This window comes from Falco peregrinus, chromosome 3 (genome assembly GCF_023634155.1).
Source record: "Falco peregrinus isolate bFalPer1 chromosome 3, bFalPer1.pri, whole genome shotgun sequence".
Taxonomy (NCBI): Eukaryota; Metazoa; Chordata; class Aves; order Falconiformes; family Falconidae; genus Falco; species Falco peregrinus.
Genome location: NC_073723.1, coordinates 14,334,549 through 14,353,220, shown reverse-complemented (window position 1 = coordinate 14,353,220; position 18,672 = coordinate 14,334,549). Strand labels below are relative to the sequence as shown.

At 67.4% G+C, this 18,672-nt stretch overlaps 2 protein-coding genes and 1 non-coding gene across 3 annotated transcripts; 1 reads left to right on the top strand and 2 right to left on the bottom strand.

Moving 5' to 3' along the window:
- Nucleotides 1–1,001: 1,001 nt before the first annotated feature.
- CPSF1 (cleavage and polyadenylation specific factor 1) lies at nt 1,002–10,427 on the bottom strand. The gene is made up of 31 exons (XM_055800235.1): nt 10,135–10,427; nt 9,989–10,016; nt 9,442–9,575; nt 9,280–9,360; nt 9,036–9,187; nt 8,792–8,938; nt 8,576–8,715; nt 8,391–8,501; nt 8,193–8,286; nt 7,991–8,078; nt 7,779–7,904; nt 7,557–7,608; nt 7,308–7,402; nt 7,147–7,221; nt 6,963–7,043; nt 6,582–6,671; nt 6,379–6,495; nt 6,100–6,241; nt 5,841–6,019; nt 5,618–5,754; nt 5,331–5,505; nt 5,006–5,212; nt 4,152–4,241; nt 3,920–4,063; nt 3,682–3,834; nt 3,314–3,430; nt 2,994–3,083; nt 2,828–2,912; nt 2,560–2,702; nt 1,672–1,824; nt 1,002–1,165 (listed from the first exon to the last, which is right to left on the bottom strand). The coding sequence occupies exons 1-31, from the start codon at nt 10,276–10,278 to the stop codon at nt 1,148–1,150; spliced, it is 3,588 nt and encodes a 1,195-aa protein (XP_055656210.1). The 5' UTR covers nt 10,279–10,427; the 3' UTR covers nt 1,002–1,147.
- Nucleotides 10,428–11,603: 1,176 nt separating this feature from the next.
- SLC39A4 (solute carrier family 39 member 4) lies at nt 11,604–13,337 on the bottom strand. The gene is made up of 3 exons (XM_055798230.1): nt 13,166–13,337; nt 12,517–12,704; nt 11,604–11,887 (listed from the first exon to the last, which is right to left on the bottom strand). The coding sequence occupies exons 1-3, from the start codon at nt 13,296–13,298 to the stop codon at nt 11,759–11,761; spliced, it is 450 nt and encodes a 149-aa protein (XP_055654205.1). The 5' UTR covers nt 13,299–13,337; the 3' UTR covers nt 11,604–11,758.
- Nucleotides 13,338–13,813: 476 nt separating this feature from the next.
- On the top strand, nt 13,814–13,886 carry TRNAR-CCG (transfer RNA arginine (anticodon CCG)). Its single transcript has one exon. It is a non-coding gene; the product is annotated as a tRNA-Arg (tRNA).
- Nucleotides 13,887–18,672: the final 4,786 nt, after the last annotated feature.

Sequence of the window (18,672 nt, the reverse complement as noted above, 5' to 3'; positions counted from 1 at the left end):
CGCGGGGCGCGGTACCTGAAGGCGCGGGGGTTGAGGCCGGCATGGTGGGGCAGCATGGTGCTGAGCGCGTTCTGCAGCATCAGCAGCCGCCGGTACGTCTTCTCCTGCATGGGCAGCAGCAGCCCGATGCCCCCGTCCAGTGTGGCTGTGAGGGGCCGTCAGGGGGGCCCGGGGGGTTGTGGGGGGGGGTCAAGCCCCCCAGTGCCATGACCCTGCAGGCAGCAGGGGAGCCCCGGCATGGGGAAGGGGAGTGGGGCGCCGCCTGCACCCCAAAACCTGGGGTGCTGCCGATGCCGGCACCCCAAACCCGAGGACACCGAGCCCTGCAGCACCCCTGCACCCCCAATCCTGGCAGCCCACCCCCACCCACCCGCCCCCAGCCCGAGCACCCGGGGCTCACCAAACCAGGTGATGTGCTTGTTCTCCCAGGCGCTGGTTTTCTTGTTGGGGCCATCAGCAGCGCCGCGACACGGCGTCCCGCCAGAACGTGTTGACGTGGGCGCCCACGTGGAAGTCGGCGCGCCGCAGCAGCCGCATCCCGCCAAAGCTCTCCTTGGCTGCGGAGGGGCGGCACATCACGGTGTGGCACCACATGGCCCGGCATGGCAGTGGTCCAGCCCCGATCCGGCACAGCCCCGCTCTGGCGCAGCGCCCAGCGAGCCCCCCCCAGCAGCCCCTCACCTTCTGGCAGGTACATGTACACCAGGAGGTTGCGGTCACGGTCGGACACTGCGGGAAGAGGAAGAGTTTTACTGGAGAGCTGAAAACACCGGCATCGCCGGAGCCCGCCAGACCGCTCCCGCTGCCACGGCAGCACAGCCACGGACCCAGGAAGCCCAGCTGGGTGCTGTCCACCATGAAGTCCACGCTGTACACCTCCAGGGGCTTTGCGTCCTGCAAGGGGAAAAAAAACCAACCCATCGGCTCGCTGCAGTCGTGCCGGGGCGGTGAGCCAGCTTCGTGCCGCCACCACCACCACGACAGCTTACCCGGCTAACAAGGGAGAGGGTCTTGCTCTCCTCCTGGTAGCGCAGCAAGGAGATGCTCTTCATCAGGTCGGCGGCCAGGATGAAGTTCTTGACGCTGATCATCTGGTGGATGTAGAGCTGGGTGTCGATGAAGGCCATCCCCGTCAGGTCATTGTCCTTCAGCTCCACAGGAAGATCTGCAGTGGGGAAATGGGGGACACAGGTGACCCCCCAAACCTGCCGTGGCACCACAGAGGGTCCCCAACCCCTCGGTGGGCCCATGGCCCCAGGGCAGCCTCACGGACACCTTACAGAGGGTCCCCAACCCCTTGGTGGGCCCATTGTAGGGGTCCCCAGCCCCTTGGTGGACCCCTGGAGGTCCCCTGGCCCTGTGGTGGCCTCACAGATGCCCCACGGAGGGTCCTCAACTCCACAGTGGCCCCATGGATATGCTAAAGGGGGTCCCCAACCTCACAGTGTTCCCATGGGGGTGGTCCCCAGCCCCTTAGAGGCCCCACAGAGTGTCCCCTGGCCCTCTGGTGGCCCCACAGAGGAGTCTGTGGCCCCACGGTGGCCACTCGGACAGCCCACGGGGGATCCCCAACCCCACAGCATCCCCATAGGGGGGTCCCCAGCCCCTCTGTGTCCCCACAGAGGGTGCCCTGACCCATGGGGGGTCTCCAGCCCCTCGGTGGCCCCTCACCTTCTGGCCAATGGCCGAGACGAGGTAGCCATTGCAGTGGCAGAGGGCGGTGACCGGACCCTTCTGTTCCTTCTCGTACAAGACCTTGAACTTGTTCTTGGTCAGCGGCTGCCCTGGCTCCGGCACCACCTCGATGATGTCCATGATGAGGATCTGGGGGGACACAGGGACATGCAGGAGCTGGGCCACCCCCAGCCCAGTGCAGGGCAGCAGTGTGGGCAGGGGTGGGGGCAGCCCTCCCTGTGCCAGGCCCCCTGCCCCCAGTGGCCCCCCAAGACCTATGGGTGTCCCCTGGAAGCCCCAACAGCCCCCCTGGGTATCCCCCAAGACCCCTGGATATGACTCCTCAGTGGGATCCTGAGATCCCTGGAAACCTTGTATGTCCCCTGAGACCCGACTGTCCCCTGAGACTCCCAGGTGTCACCCAAGACCCCCAACTGTTCCCCAAGACTCCTGGGGTGGGAGCCTGGGTGTCCCCCCAAAATCCCTGGGAACCTTGTGTGTCCCCTGAGAGACCTGGGTGTCCCCCGAGACCCTCAACTGTCCCCGAGACCCCTGAGACCCCCGACTGTCCCCCAGGACTCTTGTGTGTGTCCCAAGACCCCTGACTATCCCCTGAGACTCCCAAGTATCCCCCAAGACCCCTGGGTGGGACTCCAGGTGTCCCCCTAAAATTCCTGGGAACCTTGTGTGTCCCTTGAGACCCTCAACTGTCCCCCAAGACCCCCAACTGTCCCCTGAGACCCCTGGGCATCCCTCCCCCAACCCCTGGGACCCCTGTGTGTCCCCTGAGACCCCCCAGCCATCCCTCCCAAGACCTCTGTGACCCCTGTGTGTACCATGAGACCCCCAGGTGTCCCCCAGGACCCCCAGGTGGCCCCCACTCACCCGTCCACGGCAGGTCACCTCCTCACCCTGCATCAGGCAGGTGCCAACGGCGATGTAGCCCTTCAGCCCCGACACCGTCTCCTCACTCTTCAGGGACACCGTCTTCATGCAGGTGACGTGCTCCCACTCCTCCAGGTCGATGCTGGGGGGACAGGGGGGCAGGATCAGACCCAAATCCCCAACCAAGGGTGAAACCCAGCCCTGAGGGTCTTTTTTCGTGTGGGGGATAGGGGTGGACACCCCTGGCCCAGCTCCACAGTGCTCTCACGGGTGTTGGGGATGGTCTCCCAGCTCACCGGGGAGATCAGCTGTATGGAGAAGGCTTCCTGCTGCGGGTGGATGTAGCGGTCGTCTGCAGGGAAGGGGGGGACACAGCTCAGCACGAGGGGGACACAGGGCTGGGGGGACGGGGTGGGGAAACAGGGGACTCACCCCCGCTCGATGCTCTCAAACTCCTTCTCCTCCCCGGTCATGCGGGGGATGCGGGTGCAGGGGTTGATGACACTGGTGGCCACAGCATAGACCTGCCAGCAACACCAGCGTTGGCACAGGGACAGGGAGACACCAGGGGAGCCCCCCTGCCCAGCTTCATCCCCTGCCCCAGAGACGGTGGCACTCAGTGGCTTCCCAATGGGACGGGGTTACTTTGGAGAAGAAGGAGGAGGAGGAGGAGGAGGCGGGGTGGGGGCACCCTGGGGAGGAAGAGCACAGCCTGGCAGCAGGCAGGGACCCCCGGTGCAGCGCGGTGACCCACCTTGGACTCCACATGGTATGCGACGTAGTGTGTGGTGCAGCGCAGCGGGATCTTCCGTACGGGCCACGGGGCATCGTAGGAGAGGTAGGCCGGCAGGACGCTGATCCTCAGCTCCCCCTGTCCCAGCAGCAACCCGTCAGTGTGGCTGGGACCCCACAAAATCCCCCAGAGCCCCCCCAACTCCACTGGGACCCCCCAAATTCCCCCATGACCCCTCCAAACCCTGCCAGAGCCCCCCAAACACTGTGGACACCCCCGAAACTCCCCAAATCCTTGCCAGGATGCCCCTAGAGGGCCACAAATACCCTGCGACCCCCCTGGAACCCCCCCCGACCCCCTCAAGTTCCCCTGGAACCCCCCAGTCCCACCTGCCGGTTGAAGTAGAGGAAGCCCTTAGGGCAGTTGATGTTGTGGAAGGGAGCGAATGACTCGACGGTGCCGTCGATGGTCATGGGGTGCAGGCGCAGGGCCCCCCGCGAAGTCACCAGGAGCCAGTGTGGGGAGGGGCCACAGATAAAAACCTTGGGGGGGACAGACAGGGACACACGGTTACCCTCAGCAAAACTGGGGGGACCCGGCCGTCCCTGCCATGACCACCACACTCACCCCCGAGTAGCCGTAGATATCCTCAAAGTAGCGGAAGCGGGCGACGCGGCCACGGGGCCCCCCCGGCTCCTCGCCCCCTGCACTCTCTGGCTTCTTCTTGGACTGTTTCAGCTTCTTCTCTCGAAAATTGATGTTGTGGGGGACCTGTGGCGGGGGAAACCGCGGCAGGGGGGCCGTGGCAGCACCAGCACCATGGTGGCACGGGCCTTGGCAAAGCCTCCCCGCCTCTCACCTTCTTGAACCGGACCTTGAGGTTGCTCTGGCCCAGCTGGGAGTCGTGGCTGAAGGCCTCATAGATGAGCAGCTCCTGATCCACGTGCACCTGCCAGGCAGCCGGGGGCTGAGCCCCGCTGCTCCTCCACCAGCATTCCCCCTATCTCCTGGCATCCCTCTGGCATCCCCAACATCCCCCAGGCATCCCCCAGGGATCCCCAGCATCCCTTAGCATCCCTCCAGCAGCCCCCATATTTCTCCAGCATCCCTCCAGCAGCCCCCACATCTCCCAGCATCCCTGCAGCATCACCAACATCCCCCTCGGCATCCCTCCGGCATCCCCCAGCATTCCTCTGGCATCCACACATCCACCCACACCTGCGGTATCCCCCACATCTCCCAGCATCCCTCCGGCATCCCCAACATCCCCAGCACCCCCTGAAATCCCTCTGCATCCTTCCAGCATTGCCCACAATCCCCCAGCATCCCCCAACATCTCTGGCGTCCCTCCAGCACCCCTGGCATCTGCAACACCACCCCCTCCCCGGCATCCCTCTGGCACCCTCAGCATCTCTCAGCATCCCCTGCATCCCTCCAGTGCCTCCTGGCATCCCAAATGCCCCCTAGCATCCCCCAACAGCCCCCAGCATCCCCCTGGTATCCCCAATGTCCCCCAGCATCCCCCCAGTATCCCCAACACACTCCAGCATCCCCAACGACCCCAACATCCCCCCAGTATCCCCAATACCCCCCCCAACACACACCCCCCAAGACCCCAGCATCCCCCAGCACCCCCCTGGCCCCCACCGCCCCCCGCAGCCCCCAACACCCCCCTGGCCCCCCCCAACCCCCACACTCCCCCGCAGCCCTCACCAGCAGGTAGGGCCGGCTCTGGCGGTTGCCCAGTGCCACCAGCAGCACCTCCTTCACCAGCGGCAGCTCCCCCTGCCGCGTCACCTCCTCCTTCTTGCCGTCGCCCTGGGCCGCCGGCTGCCCAAAGGAACTGTCGACCAGCACCCGCTGCCCCATCGGGAAGTTCTTCACCAGGAACACCAGGCGCCAATCCGGCAGCTGGTAGATCTACGGCACGGGCAGGTGTAGGGCAGGGAACATCGCCACCACAGCGCGGCAGTGGCGTGTCCCGTCCCTCCCCCCCCCCCCCCCCCCCCCCCCCACGGTACCCCCGCCAGCCTCTCACCTCCATGGCACCGTTCTCCCGCACGAGCACGCACCAGTGGGTGGGCTCTGGTTTGTACTGGTGGGGGTCCCGGTCAGTGGAGGGGAGGCTGCTGCGGCGCGGCTCCTCCTTGGCCGGGCTGAAAAGAGCCCCTGAATCCCCGTAGAGCATCTCCTCCTCGTCATCCACCGTGTTGCTGCGCCCACCAGGAGAAAAACACCGAGCCATCATGCCCGTGTCCCGCCAGGGCACACCCGTGAGGGGACAGCCTGGTCCCCAGCACCTCACCGGCAGCTGCCAGCGCCCACCTGATGTCCTGGATGAGGGTCTCTGCCTCCGAGTGGGTGCGGAGGGAGAGCTCGTCCCGGGTGCTGGCTGCCCGGCTCTCCGTGGTGAACATCCCGCTGACGTCCCGGTAGAGGCAGAGCGCGATCACCTTGGATTGCTGGGGACACCAGAGGGCAGCTGCCAGGGGCTGCGTGGCCACGCCAGGACCCCTCGCCGAGGGGGAACTTGGCTACCAGCACTCACGTGGTGCAGCTGGGGCTTCTGCAGGGTGAGGCGGTGCGTGCGGCCCCCGTACGTGTCGCTCTTCAGGACGAACATGGTGACCTGCCCCTCGGCGCTCATGATCACCACGTAGGGGTCGGCGACGGCGCAGTGCACAATCGGCGAGCCCAGATCCACCGGGATGAAGTGCAGCTGGTTCACTGCAGCCGGGGAGGGGCAGCGGGGGTGGAGGGAGGGCCCGCAGCACCCACGGGTGCTCCCGCCACCCACCATCACCCACCTCCTTCCAGCAGCCGGATACCCAGCGGCGACACTTGGACGATGTAGCGGTTCTCGCCGATGTTGCCAGCAAAGACGGTGGGGCCCTGCGTGGCGAAGCCGCTGGTGTCCAGCTCCATGATCTCCTGCCCCGTCTGCAGGATCTTTGAGGGACGGGGCACACCAGGTTGGACATGGCATGGCCAGCACCCAGCAGCCACCACAGCTGGCACAGCCACGTGCCACCCAGCCCTCTGCCACCACCCTGTCGCCCCGGCCACTCCCCCGGCCCCAGCCGCACCATGGTGGAGTCCTCGCGGCTGAGGATGAGGAAGCCATGCCTTTTGCCGTCCTCCTCAGGGGGGCTGGGGGCAGCAGGCTCCTTCTCAGCGTTCTCCCCCGCCGTGGCGTCATCCGGCTGGAAGGAGAAGCCCCGGTGAACACCACCATGCCGGGACAGGGGCATGGATGTCCCCTTGCAGTGGGGGGACAACGGCCACCCACCTCTTCCTTCTTCTGTGGCGCGATGACGGTCCACATGTCGTAGCAGCCGGGCAGCTCGAAGGTGGTCACCACCTGGGGCCGGATGCTTTTCTGCGGGTGAGGGGGAAGGTGAGTGCGGGCGGTGTGGGGAGCGTGGGCGGCGCGGGCGGTGTGGCTGGGCGGGTACAGGCGGCGCCCAGCGCTCGGGGGCAGCCCTGGTTTGGCCCAGGTCCTTGCTGTGGCACCGGTACCTGACCTGCCGCGGACGCTCCCAACGGGGCAGGCCTTTGCACAGTGCTGGGGGGGCAGGGGGCGGGGGGCAGGACTCGCACGGGGACCGACTTTGCCTGGGGGTCACCGCAGCCCCTGGCCTCAAGCGCGGCACCGGCGGTGCAGCCTGACCTGCAGCACGGAGAGGGCTCCGTTCTTGCCATAGCCAGAGCACAGCACGATCTCCAGGTCCGGCTCCGGGCTGCTCTGAAACTGGGAGCAGGAGAAGCGGCTGATGTCACCACACTGTCCCCACACCGGGGCTGTGGCAGCGGCAGGCAGGGACCGGGGCTGCCCAGCCCGTGCCGGGACTCACCTCCTCTGAGAGGAACGCCGGCTCGCCCATGGCGGCGTTGGCACAGGGGCCAATGTTAAGGATGCTGTCGCAGACCTGGAGGGGAAGGGATGAGGGGGACGAGGACGCAGGGGTGACACGGCAGGGGGCAGCAGGGTGTCCCCCCCCTCCAGGGGTACTACCTCAAAGGAGTAGGTGGCAAGCTGGGTGCCCGACTGCGCCTCGCTGCCATACACCTCGATCTCATCCACCTCATCCTGCGGCGCCGATTTCCCTCCTAGCCAGCGGCACAGGGAGCCCGCGTCACTATCGTGCCACCCCGTCACCAGCCCCAGTGACACTGAGACCCCACTTTCCCTGTCAGACCCCTTCCCCACGCCGGTGGAGCCTCCGGCATGGCTACCGGGGGAGGTCTCAGTGCTGGCACCCACCTGCCCAGGTCCCCGAGGACTCTGACCGCTTCCTCTTCACTGGGGGCTCCTCCTGCAGGGATGGGAGAGCTGGGAGCCCCTCTGCACTGCCCCCAAGGGCCCCTCGCTGGAGCTGGGCTTGGGGACCCAGGGTGGGGGTCTGGGTATCTGGGAACAGGGTTTGGGGACCCAGGATGGGGTTTGGGATCTGGGGCGGGAGCTTGGGGTCCCCCAGGGCCTCACCTGCCGGTCAGGTGGCTCCTTGCCCCCGTTGGCAGGGGGCTCCTGCAGCTTCTCAGTGTACTTGAGCAGCAGGGAGTTCCCCAGGCGTGACCCCAGGAACAGGTACCCTGGCTCCATCGTCACCATCTGCCAGGGCGGATGGGGGATGACAGAGGACCCCACAGTGAGGACACAGGGGTCCCCACCTTCCCCTCTGCCCTGCCAGGGCTTACACAAGTGGTGAGGACGCTGGCAGCCGCCTTGTCGAAGTGGAAGGAGCGGACGCTTCTCATCCCATCTGTTATCAGTGTTAGGACATAGCTGGGGACAGAGGGGACACAGCAGGGACGGTGGCACCCTCGGCCACAAGGACACGGGGCTCCACAATAGCCCCACCGACACCCCCTGGTGCCCCACGGCCGCCCCACAGCTTACATCTCCCCTCCTTTCAGCGAGATGACCATCTTGTCGTAGGAGATGAAGGTGGCCTGGGCGCAGTCCAGCGTCACCTTTACCCCGTCCTGCATGCCTGTGGGGAGAGGGCAGCTGAGAGCCCCCACCCTGCTGCAGGACAGGGAGGAGGAGGACGAGGACAAGGAGGAGGATGAAGAGGAGGAGGAGGACAGCCCTTACGCAGGGGGAAGACGGTGGTGCCGTTGGTGAGGCTGTTGAGGGCCACGCCGTAGGGCGGCACGCTCTGGTTGAGGTACAGCAGTGAGTTGACAGCGAAGATCACCACTCCTCCTGCCAAGAGAAAGACCACCCCCCGTCACCAGACGGTCTCACAGCACCATCACCATGGTGTCACCGTCACTCACCGATGGGCTTGGGGACGGCCAGCGCCTGGGTGCAGTCGAAGGGCAGGTTGCTGAGGGACCAGATGACAGGATGGACCTTCTGCATGATGTTGAGGGAGATGGCCACGATGCTGCACGTGTCCTGGCGAACCGCCACCCGCCTGCGCAAGGACAAGGGCTGCGTCACCCCCTGGGGCACACCGCAAGGGCCCCCCTGGGGCATCGTGAGAGGCTCACCCTGGCCAGGTCTGGTTGGGCTCAAAGAGGATGAGGAGGGTGGGCTCATAGTAGCCGTAGAGGAACTGCATGTCGATGATGTTGAGGAGCTTCTCGTCCAGCTCCCGCACATCGATGATGTAACTCGGCAAGAAGCTGGACTTCTGCCTGCAGGTGGCGGGGGGATAGCTCAGGAGACCCCCCCCAGCACCCACGGGTGGCAGGAAGGCGGTGGTTCGCAGTGCAGCGGCGTGGGGGGACTCACCCTTCTCCCACCAGCCCCTCGTGCTCATCTGTCAGGGTGTCGCGGCGGAAGGGCAGGACCACCAGCCGGGTGCCATAGATCAGCATAACGGCGCAGCGCCCATCAGGGTCCACACGCACACGGGGGATGTGGACGTTCTGCACAAAGCCGTCCTGCCGGCAAAACCAGGGAGGGGACACACGAGTTCTTAGGGAACCACCACCACGAGGGGGGAACCCCAAAACCTTGCAGCATCGGCACCCACCCGCAGCTCCGGCTCTTCAAAGTAGTGGAGGGAGAGTGTCTTCAGGTCGTGGGTGCCAGGGTCGTACTCCACCACAGAGAGCTGGAATGGGAAGGGGGTGATGGGCAGGAGCCCCCCCTGCCAACCCCCCCCCAGCCAGGGAGTCGGGGGCCCCCAGCCCACCTTGGCATCCTTGAAGCTGAGGAGCAGGGCGTCCCGCTTGGCCCCCGCCAGCTGCACACTGGCCATGGACATGACGTTGCCAAAGAAAGCGAAGGAGGCCACCAGCTCCAGCTTCTCCTTGTGCCCTTTGCCTTCTGCGGGCAGGAAAGAGCAGGCAGAGCGAGCAGGGTGGGCAGGGCAGGCAGGGGGGTGCTGCCCAGACCTCCCCGAGGGGCATCCCCTCTCTTGACCCCCGTGTCAGCTGCCCCAGCTTGCTGTCACCCCCACATTGGCCAGCGGCTCTGGGAGTGGGATGCCCCTGCCCAACCCCTATCCCTGCCTGTCCCTGCCCTTCCTTCGTGCTGTCCCTGCCTCCGCCCCCATCTGCCCCCGCAGCTCATCTCTTGGGAGTAAATCTCCAAACCCGGCTCTCCCCACTGCACCCCCCCAGTCCCAGGAGGTCTCTCATGGGCACACCAACAACACAGGGACCCCCTCAATGCTAAAAAGGGGGAAATCACCCAAAAAAGAGTCGGGGGGGGGGGGGTGTCACCACCCCATCACCTACCCACATTCCTCTCTCCTTTAGCAGCTGTCTGCAAGGGAAAACGGGCCTAAGCATCAGCCCCCAATATACACACCCCTCAAAATTTGGGGGGAGAGGGGCACAAGGAGGGTTTAGGGGGGCTTTTTTTCGGGGGGTGGGGATGCTACCTCGCAGTCATGGTTGAGGCGATAAACATAGAGCTGGGAAGTGCCAGCCACCACCAAGTTGCGCTCAGCATTGGAGAAGAAGTTGCAGAACATGGAGAACTCCAGCCCCGTGGGGGGGTGGGCTTGCTTGTAGACGGCATACATCACCCTGCCCCCACCGCAGGCTGTGCCACCCGTGGACACCCCCCTAGGGAGCAAAACCAGGGGCTTCCTGGGGGGCCGGGCCCACAGGGTGGCTCAGCACCCTGAGAGATCCCCGATTGTGGCGAGGTTCTGCCCCTCTCCCCCCAAAAAGAGCTCACTCGGGTTTGAGCTGCCCCCCACGGGCCCTCAGCCCGATGCTGCCCCCCAGCCCCCCGCGGGCTCCTCAGCCCCACAGGCCCCAGGAACCCAGATCTCGCCCCGTGGCTCCCCCGCAGGCCCCTGAGCCCCATATCGCCCCACAGCTCTCCCCACATCCCCACGGGCCCCACACTTCCCCCACAAGCCCCATATCTCGCCCCACATCTCCCCCACACGCCTTTCAGCCCGACATCTCCCCACGCATCCCCTCAGCCCCATGGGGGTCCCCCTCAGCCCCACAGGGCTCCCCCCCCCAGCCTCCCATATCTCGCCCCACATCTCCCCCACAGGCCCTTCACCCCCCATCACCCCACGCATTCCCTCAGCCCCACGGGGGTCCCCCTCAGCCCCACGGGCCCCCCACCGCCCCCCACACCCGCCTCGCTCCGCACGCAGCGCCGGAAGCTGGGCCCAAGGCCCGCGGCTGCCAGAGAGAGGCCGGAAGTTCACGCTAGAGCGGCGGCGCGCGGGCCGCGCTGTGCCGCCACCAACGAGAGGGCGGTCCTCCGGCGGCCCTCCGCCCGCAACCGGCGGCCCGGCAGCCCCCGGCGACATCCCATAGGGACCCCGCATCCTATAGGGGCCCGGCACCTCCCTGGGCTGCACCCTGTAGGCACCCTGCACCTTACAGACACCCTGCATCCTATAGGAAGCCTACATCCTATAGGGACTCTGCACCCCCCCGGGCTGCACCCTGTAGGGACTCTGCACCCTATAGCAGCCCCACGTGCCCAGGGGCTGCACCCTATAGGGGCCCTGCACCCTATAGGCTGCCCACAGGCCATAGGGCCCCATAGGGGCTGTGCAGCCTGGGCCAGCCCCCGGCCCTACAGCCGCCCCCGGCCCCATGCCCCCCTGGCCCCATAGCCCCCTGGCCCTACAGCCCCCATAGCCCCCCAGCCCTATAACCCCCCAGCCTTACAGCCCCCCAGGCCCTACAGCCCCCCCCAGCCTTATAGCCCCCAGGCCCCATAGCCCCCCCAGGCCTATAGGCCCCCAGCCCCATAGGCCCCCCAGCCCTACAGCCTTGGGGCTCGGGCATTGTGGCGCCACCGCCCACCACCATCTTTATTTGGCTGCTTTTGTGCCTGCCAGCACAGACAGGGCGCCCGGGCGTGGCGGCGGCAATGCTGGCCCACGCCGGCCATGCCGGGGTGCTGGGGCGCGGCTCAGGGGCCGGTGCTCGGTGCTGGGGCGCGGTGCTGGGCCATGCCAGGCCATGCCCAGAGGACGTGGTGCCAGGATGGCACTCAGCGGGGCTGGGGGGCGCTGCCGGTGGCGCTCAGCGCAGGATGCTGTCCTCGTAGAGGGCCAGCAGCAGCAGCAGCCCCCAGCCTGCCAGCAGCCCAGTGCTCTGCAGCGCCAGCAGCACCCATGGCTGCCGGTCCCGTGCTGCCACCATGGCTGGCACCTGGAGGGACACAGGCTCAGAGGGGCATGTGGCCGGCCGTCCCCCCCGGCATGGCGGGCATGGTGCCGCTGGATGGCAGAGGGGGCAGCCGGCACAGTGCGGCACAGCACACACACCAGGGTGCCATGCGCGCAGTGTGACACACACGGCACATATGGCACCGCACGTGCACAGTGCAGCACACACAGCACGGCACACAGGACACACAGCACACATACCGTGGCATGGCACAGCACACCTGGCACAGCATACACGGCACGCCAGTGCAGCACACACAGCATGGCATGCAGAACACAGCACGTGTGGCACACATGGCATGGCACAGCCAGCACCTATGGCACCAATGGCACGCATGGCTTGGCAGCCATGGCACACACACAGTGGCACATGTGGCACACATGGCATGGCACACGTGGCAGCTATGGCACAGCCAGCACAGCACACGTTGCAGATGTGGCACACACGACACACACAGCATGGCACCTGTGGCACAGATGCAATGGCACACGTGGCATGCACAACACACGTGGCACGGCACACTCGGCACCTATGGCACACCATGGCCCGCACGGCACAGCCAGAGCAGCACACACCGAGCACACGCTGCGGCACCATCAGCACTGACTCACCATGTCACAGAGGGCGAGGTAGAGGAGGAGGCCAGTGGCCAGGGCGCCCAGCCAGGTGCGGGCAGCGGTTGCGGTGCCCAGGGCCAGCCCGATGTAGATCCCCGGCAGGATGGGCAGGGCCCCCGCCAGCCCCAGCGCCAGCGCCCGCTGCCAGCTCAGCCCCGCCTGCACCAGCACCGCCAGGTCCCCTACAGCACATGTGGCCCATGTGGCACATGCAGCACATGTGGCACATGCAGCACAGACAGCGCATGTGGCACATGCAGCACACACAGCGCATGTGGCACACGCAGCACACACAGCGCATGTGGCACACACGGCACATGCAGCATGCGGCACATGTGGCACATGTGGCACACACACAGAGCACACGCAGCACACACACAGAGCTCAGCCAGGGCAGCCACCTGGCAGCCACCCTGCACCCAGCACCCACCCCACAGCCCCACACCCACCCAGAGCCCACACCTGGCACCCCCGGGCACCTCGCACCCACCCAGCTCCCAGCACCCAACCCCCCTCATTCCCCCAGCACCCACCCAGCACCCACCTGCCACCCACCGCCTGCCTCACAGCCCCCACATCGGGCACCCAGCCCGCCCCCACCTGCACCCAGCCCCCCCCAGCCCCCCCAGCAACCAGCACCCACCCAGGGCGTGGGGCAGCTCATGGCAGAGCAGGGCCAGCCCGGTGGCCACCCCAGCTCGCCAGGAGCTGGCCAAGGCAGCCCCCAGGGCCAGCCCATCCGCCATGCTGTGGGCCGCGTCCCCCAGGGTCACCATGCAGGGCAGCACCTGTGGGCCTAGGGGAGACAGGGCACCCACGGGTCACCCACAGGGCACCCATCCAGCACCCATGGGCACTGACAGGTCGCCCATGGCCACCCACCCAACACCCACAGGGCACCCACGGGTCACCCGCAGGCACCCACCCAGCACCCACAGGGCACCCATGGGCATCCACAGGGCACCCATGCAGCACCCGCAGGCACCCACCCAGCACCCACAGGGCACCCATGGGCATCCACAGGGCACCCATGCAGCACCCGCAGGCACCCACCCAGCACCCACAGGGCACCCACGGGCACACATGAGGACCCCCAGGCACCCCCAGGGAACCCACCCGGCCCCCACGGGCACCCACGGACGCCCCCCCAGCACCCACAAGCACTCCCGGACACCCGCGGCTCCCCCGGAGCCCCCCCAGAGCCCCAACAGCGCCCACAGCGCCCCCCGCCCGCCCGGCCCCCGGCCCCCGGCCCCCAGCAGCAGCTCGGCCCCGCCGGCAGCCGCGCAGCGGCCCAGTGGCCTAATGGATAAGGCATCAGCCTCCGGAGCTGGGGATTGTGGGTTCGAGTCCCACCTGGGTCGGGTTCCCTTTTTACCCGGGGGGATGGGGGGGCGGGGAGTGGTGCTGTACCCCGGTTCTGCAGCTCCAGGGGGTTCTGGCTGAGACTGTTCTCGTCTGCCTTCACCTGGGGGCAGGGGGCGTGTGGGTCTCCTGCCCCATGGATACAGCTCCATGGTCCCTGCCCCATAGACAGGGCTCCCTGCCCCCAACACCCCCACCCTGCCCCGCAGCCCCCACCTCTGGCCGGGGGGGCAGCAGGATTCCCAGCAGCTTCTCCAGCAGGAAGGCGGCATACAGCCCGCCCAGCACGACCACCAGGGTCCAGGGCAGCTCGGGACTCCCGTCGTGGGCACCAGGACCCCCACCATGGGTGTGCAGCCCCAGGAACTGCAGCAGCACAGGGGGGCGGGGGTCAGCCCAGCCCCATACACACGTGTGCACACACGCACAGGCTTACACACGTGCATGCACGGCCGCAGGTGCCCAGTCTGCATGTGCCCAAACGTGGGGCTGTGCAAAAAGGCCTGTGTGTGTGCACACACACACAGGGCAGCGCGCACACGTGTGCATTGACACGCGACTACAAAATCGCACCCATGTCAGCACATGCCCAGCACAAACACGCCCGCGCAGGGACGCACGCACACAAGAGCACACGCATCGATACATTTGCACATGCATGGGCACTGCCACGCCAGCGGGCACACGCGTCCCCCCCCAACATGTGCCCCCTCCCGTTCCCTCTGTGGCCTCGTGTCCCCCCCGTACACCCATGTCCCCTCCACATCCCCATGCCCTCCCTGCCCCCCTGTGTCCCCATGTCCCACCGTGTCCCATTGCCCCTCCATGACCTTGTGTCTCCATGTCACTGTGTCCCCATGCCCCATGTCCCCCCGTGTCCCCAACCCCGCCATGTCCCCATGCCCCTGCTGTGTCCCCATGCCCACATTTCCCGCATGTCCCTCTGATACCCCCATGACGCTGTGCCCCGCCATGTCCCCCCATGTCCCTGCTGTGTCCCCATGTCTCTGTGCCCCCACCATGTCACCATGTCCCCCATGTCCCACCTGGGGCAGGAGGTGCAGCAGGGCGTCCCCGGTGAGGGCGCCAGCTGCCAGCCCCAGAAGCAGTGGGCGCAGGCAGCGCTGGGCACGGTGGCAGAGGGGACACCGCAGAAGCGCCAGCGCCAGCAGCGGGCACAGGGACAGCCCCAGCCCTGCCAATGACCCCAGCACGTAACCTGCAGGGACAGGGCCGTCACAGCACAGGGATACAGGCACAGCAGGAGTATGCTCCCAGCCCCAGCACAGCAAGCAGATACCACCCCGTGCCATGATAGGACGCTGTCCCTGTCCCCAGGGCTGGGTGATGCCACCCCAAGCCACAGGGGACATGGTCCCTGTCCCCAGAGCAGCAGATGCCACCCCATGCCATGGCAGGACACTGTCCCCACCCCATGCCACAGCAGGACACTGTCCCTGCGGCTAGGTGATGCCACCCCATGCCACAGGGGGACACTGTCCCTGTCCCCAGGGGTGCGCAATGCCACCCCATGCTATGGCAGGACCTGGTCCCCCTCTGCACTTACTCTCAGCAATGCTGAGCTGGCCCATGGCTGTGGGGTTGGTGGCTGTGGGGCTGGTGACTGTGGGGCCGGTGGCCATCAGTTTGGTGGCTGTACGGCTGGTGGCTGTGGGGCTGGCGGCCATGGTGCCAGTGGCCACGCGGATAGCAGTAGGGGTCTGGCGGCAGGGGGGGCGGCAGGCGAGCTGCTGCTGCTGCTGCGTGGGGCGCAGGCGTGGGAGCTGCCCCCGGGGCAGTGCGGCCGCCCCGGGCAGCCCCAGGGCCTGCAGCAGTGTGGGGGAGGGCAGGTACCTCTGGGGGGCATGACCTCAGTGCCAGGCACCCACACCCCCGGGGTGCACCGACCACCAACAGGGACCCCCCCACAGCACCCTGACTCCCTCAGGGCACCCTGACCCCCCCAAGGACCCTTGCCCCCCCCAGGGACCCCTGACCTCCCATTACTCTGATCCCTCCCCTATCACCCTGATGCCCCCAGGGACCACTGACCCCCCCCATGAGCACCCTGACCCCCCAGGGACCCCTGACCCTCCCCAGGGCACCCTGACCTCCCAGCACCCTGATCCACCCCCCCCAGGGCACCCTGCCCCCCTCCCGGTGCCCCCACTCACCGTGTCCTGCGGCTGCCTCTGAGTGTGGGGGAGGGGCAGCACCATGGGGTGTCTGTCCCTGTCCCGGTCCATGTCCCCATGGCCGGAGGGGGCCCCAGGCCTGGGGGTGGCCCCTGGGTGGCTGCTCATAGGGACGCTCAGCCCTGCCAGGTGCCATTACAGACTGCCCCACACCCCCTGCCCCACATCCCCTGCCCCACGCTCTGCCCCACATCCCCTGCCCCACACTCTGCCCCACACCCTCCCACCCCACAGCCCCACAGCCCTATTGCTCCTGCCCCATCTCCCCCACCCCACAGATCCCTGCCCCACACTAGCACCGCCCCCCGCCCCCTGCCACCAGTAGGACCTGGCTGCCCCTACGACCCTGCCCCCTCAGGGGGCAACTGCCCCCCACCCCACATAGCCCCACATAGCCCCGCAGCGTCCCACATCACCCCACATCGCCCCACAGCACCCCACACTGTTCCAAATCACCCCGCATCACCTCACATCACCCCACATAACCCCGCATCGCCCCACAGCACCCCACAGCACCCCAAACCACCCCCCACTCACCCACTGGTGAGAGGCCGCCACTGCCAAAGCGATGGAGGAAGAAGCTGGGGGTGGGTGGGGGGCGCAGGCAGCGGCCGTGCAGCACCAGGGCACCCAGGGCCGCCAGCACCCGCCCGGCCCCCACCCGTGGTGACACTGCCGCCCCTGCCGCCAGCACGCCCGCTGCATCCACACAGCCCTGCACCACACCGCCATCACTGCCCGCACCACACCGTGCACCCCCGCCAACACCCCCGCCACACATGTGACAGTGCAACATGGTGGTCACCTCCCCTGGGCACAGGGGGGCACACAATGGTGGCCATGCCATGTGTCACCTCCCCGGGGCACATGTGGCTGTGCAATGGTGGCTGTGCCACATGTCACCTCCCCAGGGTGCGGGGGGCTGTGCAATGGTGGCTGTGACACAGCGGTCACCTCCCCAAGGCACATGTGGCCACACTGTGTTGGCTGTGCCACTAGTGTCACCTCCCTGGGGTGCATGTGTCTGTGCAGTGATGGCTGTGCTGTGCGTCACCTCCCCGGGGCACATCTGTCTACGTTGAGGGCACACCTGCCTGTGGCGGTGCGGTGTGTCCCCTCACTGCATCCCATGGCCCCCAGTGTCCCCCCTGTGCCACGCGTCCCCTCACCTCGTGGCTGTCGTTGCTGCGGTAGTTGGGCTGCACGGCTGCCAGCAGAGCCGCCACCTCCCACAAGCTGGGGCCGCCACTGCCGCTGCCTGTGCTGGTGGCAGTGCTGATGGCAGTGGCAGTGCTGGTGGCAGTGGCGGTGAAGGCACGGTGCAGCGCCTGTGTGCGGGCAGCCCAGAGCCCCAAGGTGGCGTCGGTGCAGGAGGCAGGGGGGTCCCACAGGGTGGCCAGGACAGCGGCGCCCACCCAGGGCAGGTCGGTGGCCTCCAGCTGGGCGGTGGCACCTGGCTTCCCTGCCAGTGCCAGGATGGCGCCCCCAGAGATGCACTGCAGGGACAGGGGGGGTCAAGGTGCCATGGGGACAGAGTGCTGGGGGTCACAGTGCCATGGGGGTCAGAGTGCTCTGGGGCCAGGGGAGTCAAGATGCCATGGGGTTAGGGTGCTGTGGGGTCTGGGTGCCAGGGGTTCAATGGTACCACTGGGCACAGGGATACTGGTCACAGTGGGACTGACACTGGCACCCCTACAGGGGCCCCCAGCCCCATGGGCACCCCAAAAGCCCGCCGTGGGACCCCCTGGGCACCCCAGAAAGAGCAGGGGGCAGAAGCACCCCAGGGCAGCAGGGCCAGTCCCCAGGGCACAGGGGCAGGCACGGCATGGCTGTGCACCCCATGGGGTTTGGGGACCCCTGGTGCCCCCCACACCCGCACAGAGGCACTAGCACCACAGGGACCCCTGGGGCAGGTGCAGGGGGTGACGAGGCTCAGAACTGCGTCCTTGTGCTGTGCCTTGCCCAGTTGTGCCGTGCACTGCCGCATGGTGCTACGCAGTGCTGTGCAGCGCCGCAGCACAGTGCTGCATGGCATTCCGGGCAGTGCCGTGCCGTGCCATGCACCGCTGCATGGTGCCACGCGGTGCTGTGCCACGCCACGCCACACCACGCCACGCCATGCCATGCCAGGCCAGGCAGTGCCATGTCGTGCCACGCACCGCTGCCCAGCGCTGTGTGGTGCTGAGGCATGCCGAGCCGTGCCGTGCCGTGCTGTGCCGCGCCATGGCACGCTGGCGAGCTGGAGTTTGACCCTCACTGCCCGCCCTGCCTTTCTTTCCACACGGCCCGGTGTTGCCGGCGCAGGCACTCACCTTTCCACACGGCCCGGTGTGGCACTGCGCACGGCTGGCAGCGATGTCCACGAGGGACTGCAGCGCGCTGTGGGGCAGGGACCCGCTTCCCGACGACAGCAGGGCCTCGAGTGCTGCCACCAGCTCGGTGACACCGGGGGGCTCCTGGCTGCTCGCCCCCAGACCCAGGGTCAGCAGGATCAGCAGCAGGGTCATGGCACCAGGGTCCCCGTGGCACAGAGCACCGGTGGGCCGCAGTGCCGCCAAGCCAGGGGTTGCCCAGGCGGTGCTGATGCCAG

Excerpts from the sequence above, each read along its gene's own strand:
- CPSF1 (XM_055800235.1), bottom strand. The coding sequence starts at position 10,278 with ATGTATGCCGTCTACAAGCAAGCCCACCCCCCCACGGGGCTGGAGTTC. Across the intron at positions 8,079-8,192 it reads TCGCTGAAAGGAGGGGAGAT|CTATGTCCTAACACTGATAA; the intron begins GTAAGCTGTGGG and ends CTCTGTCCCCAG. Across the intron at positions 3,835-3,919 it reads ATATCTACGGCTACTCGGGG|GTTTTTATCTGTGGCCCCTC; the intron begins GTGAGTGTGGTG and ends GTCCCCCCCAAG.
- SLC39A4 (XM_055798230.1), bottom strand. The coding sequence starts at position 13,298 with ATGGTGACCCTGGGGGACGCGGCCCACAGCATGGCGGATGGGCTGGCC. Across the intron at positions 12,705-13,165 it reads TGAGCTGCCCCACGCCCTGG|GGGACCTGGCGGTGCTGGTG; the intron begins GTGGGTGCTGGT and ends CATGTGCTGTAG. Across the intron at positions 11,888-12,516 it reads ACCTCGCCCTCTGTGACATG|GTGCCAGCCATGGTGGCAGC; the intron begins GTGAGTCAGTGC and ends GTGTCCCTCCAG.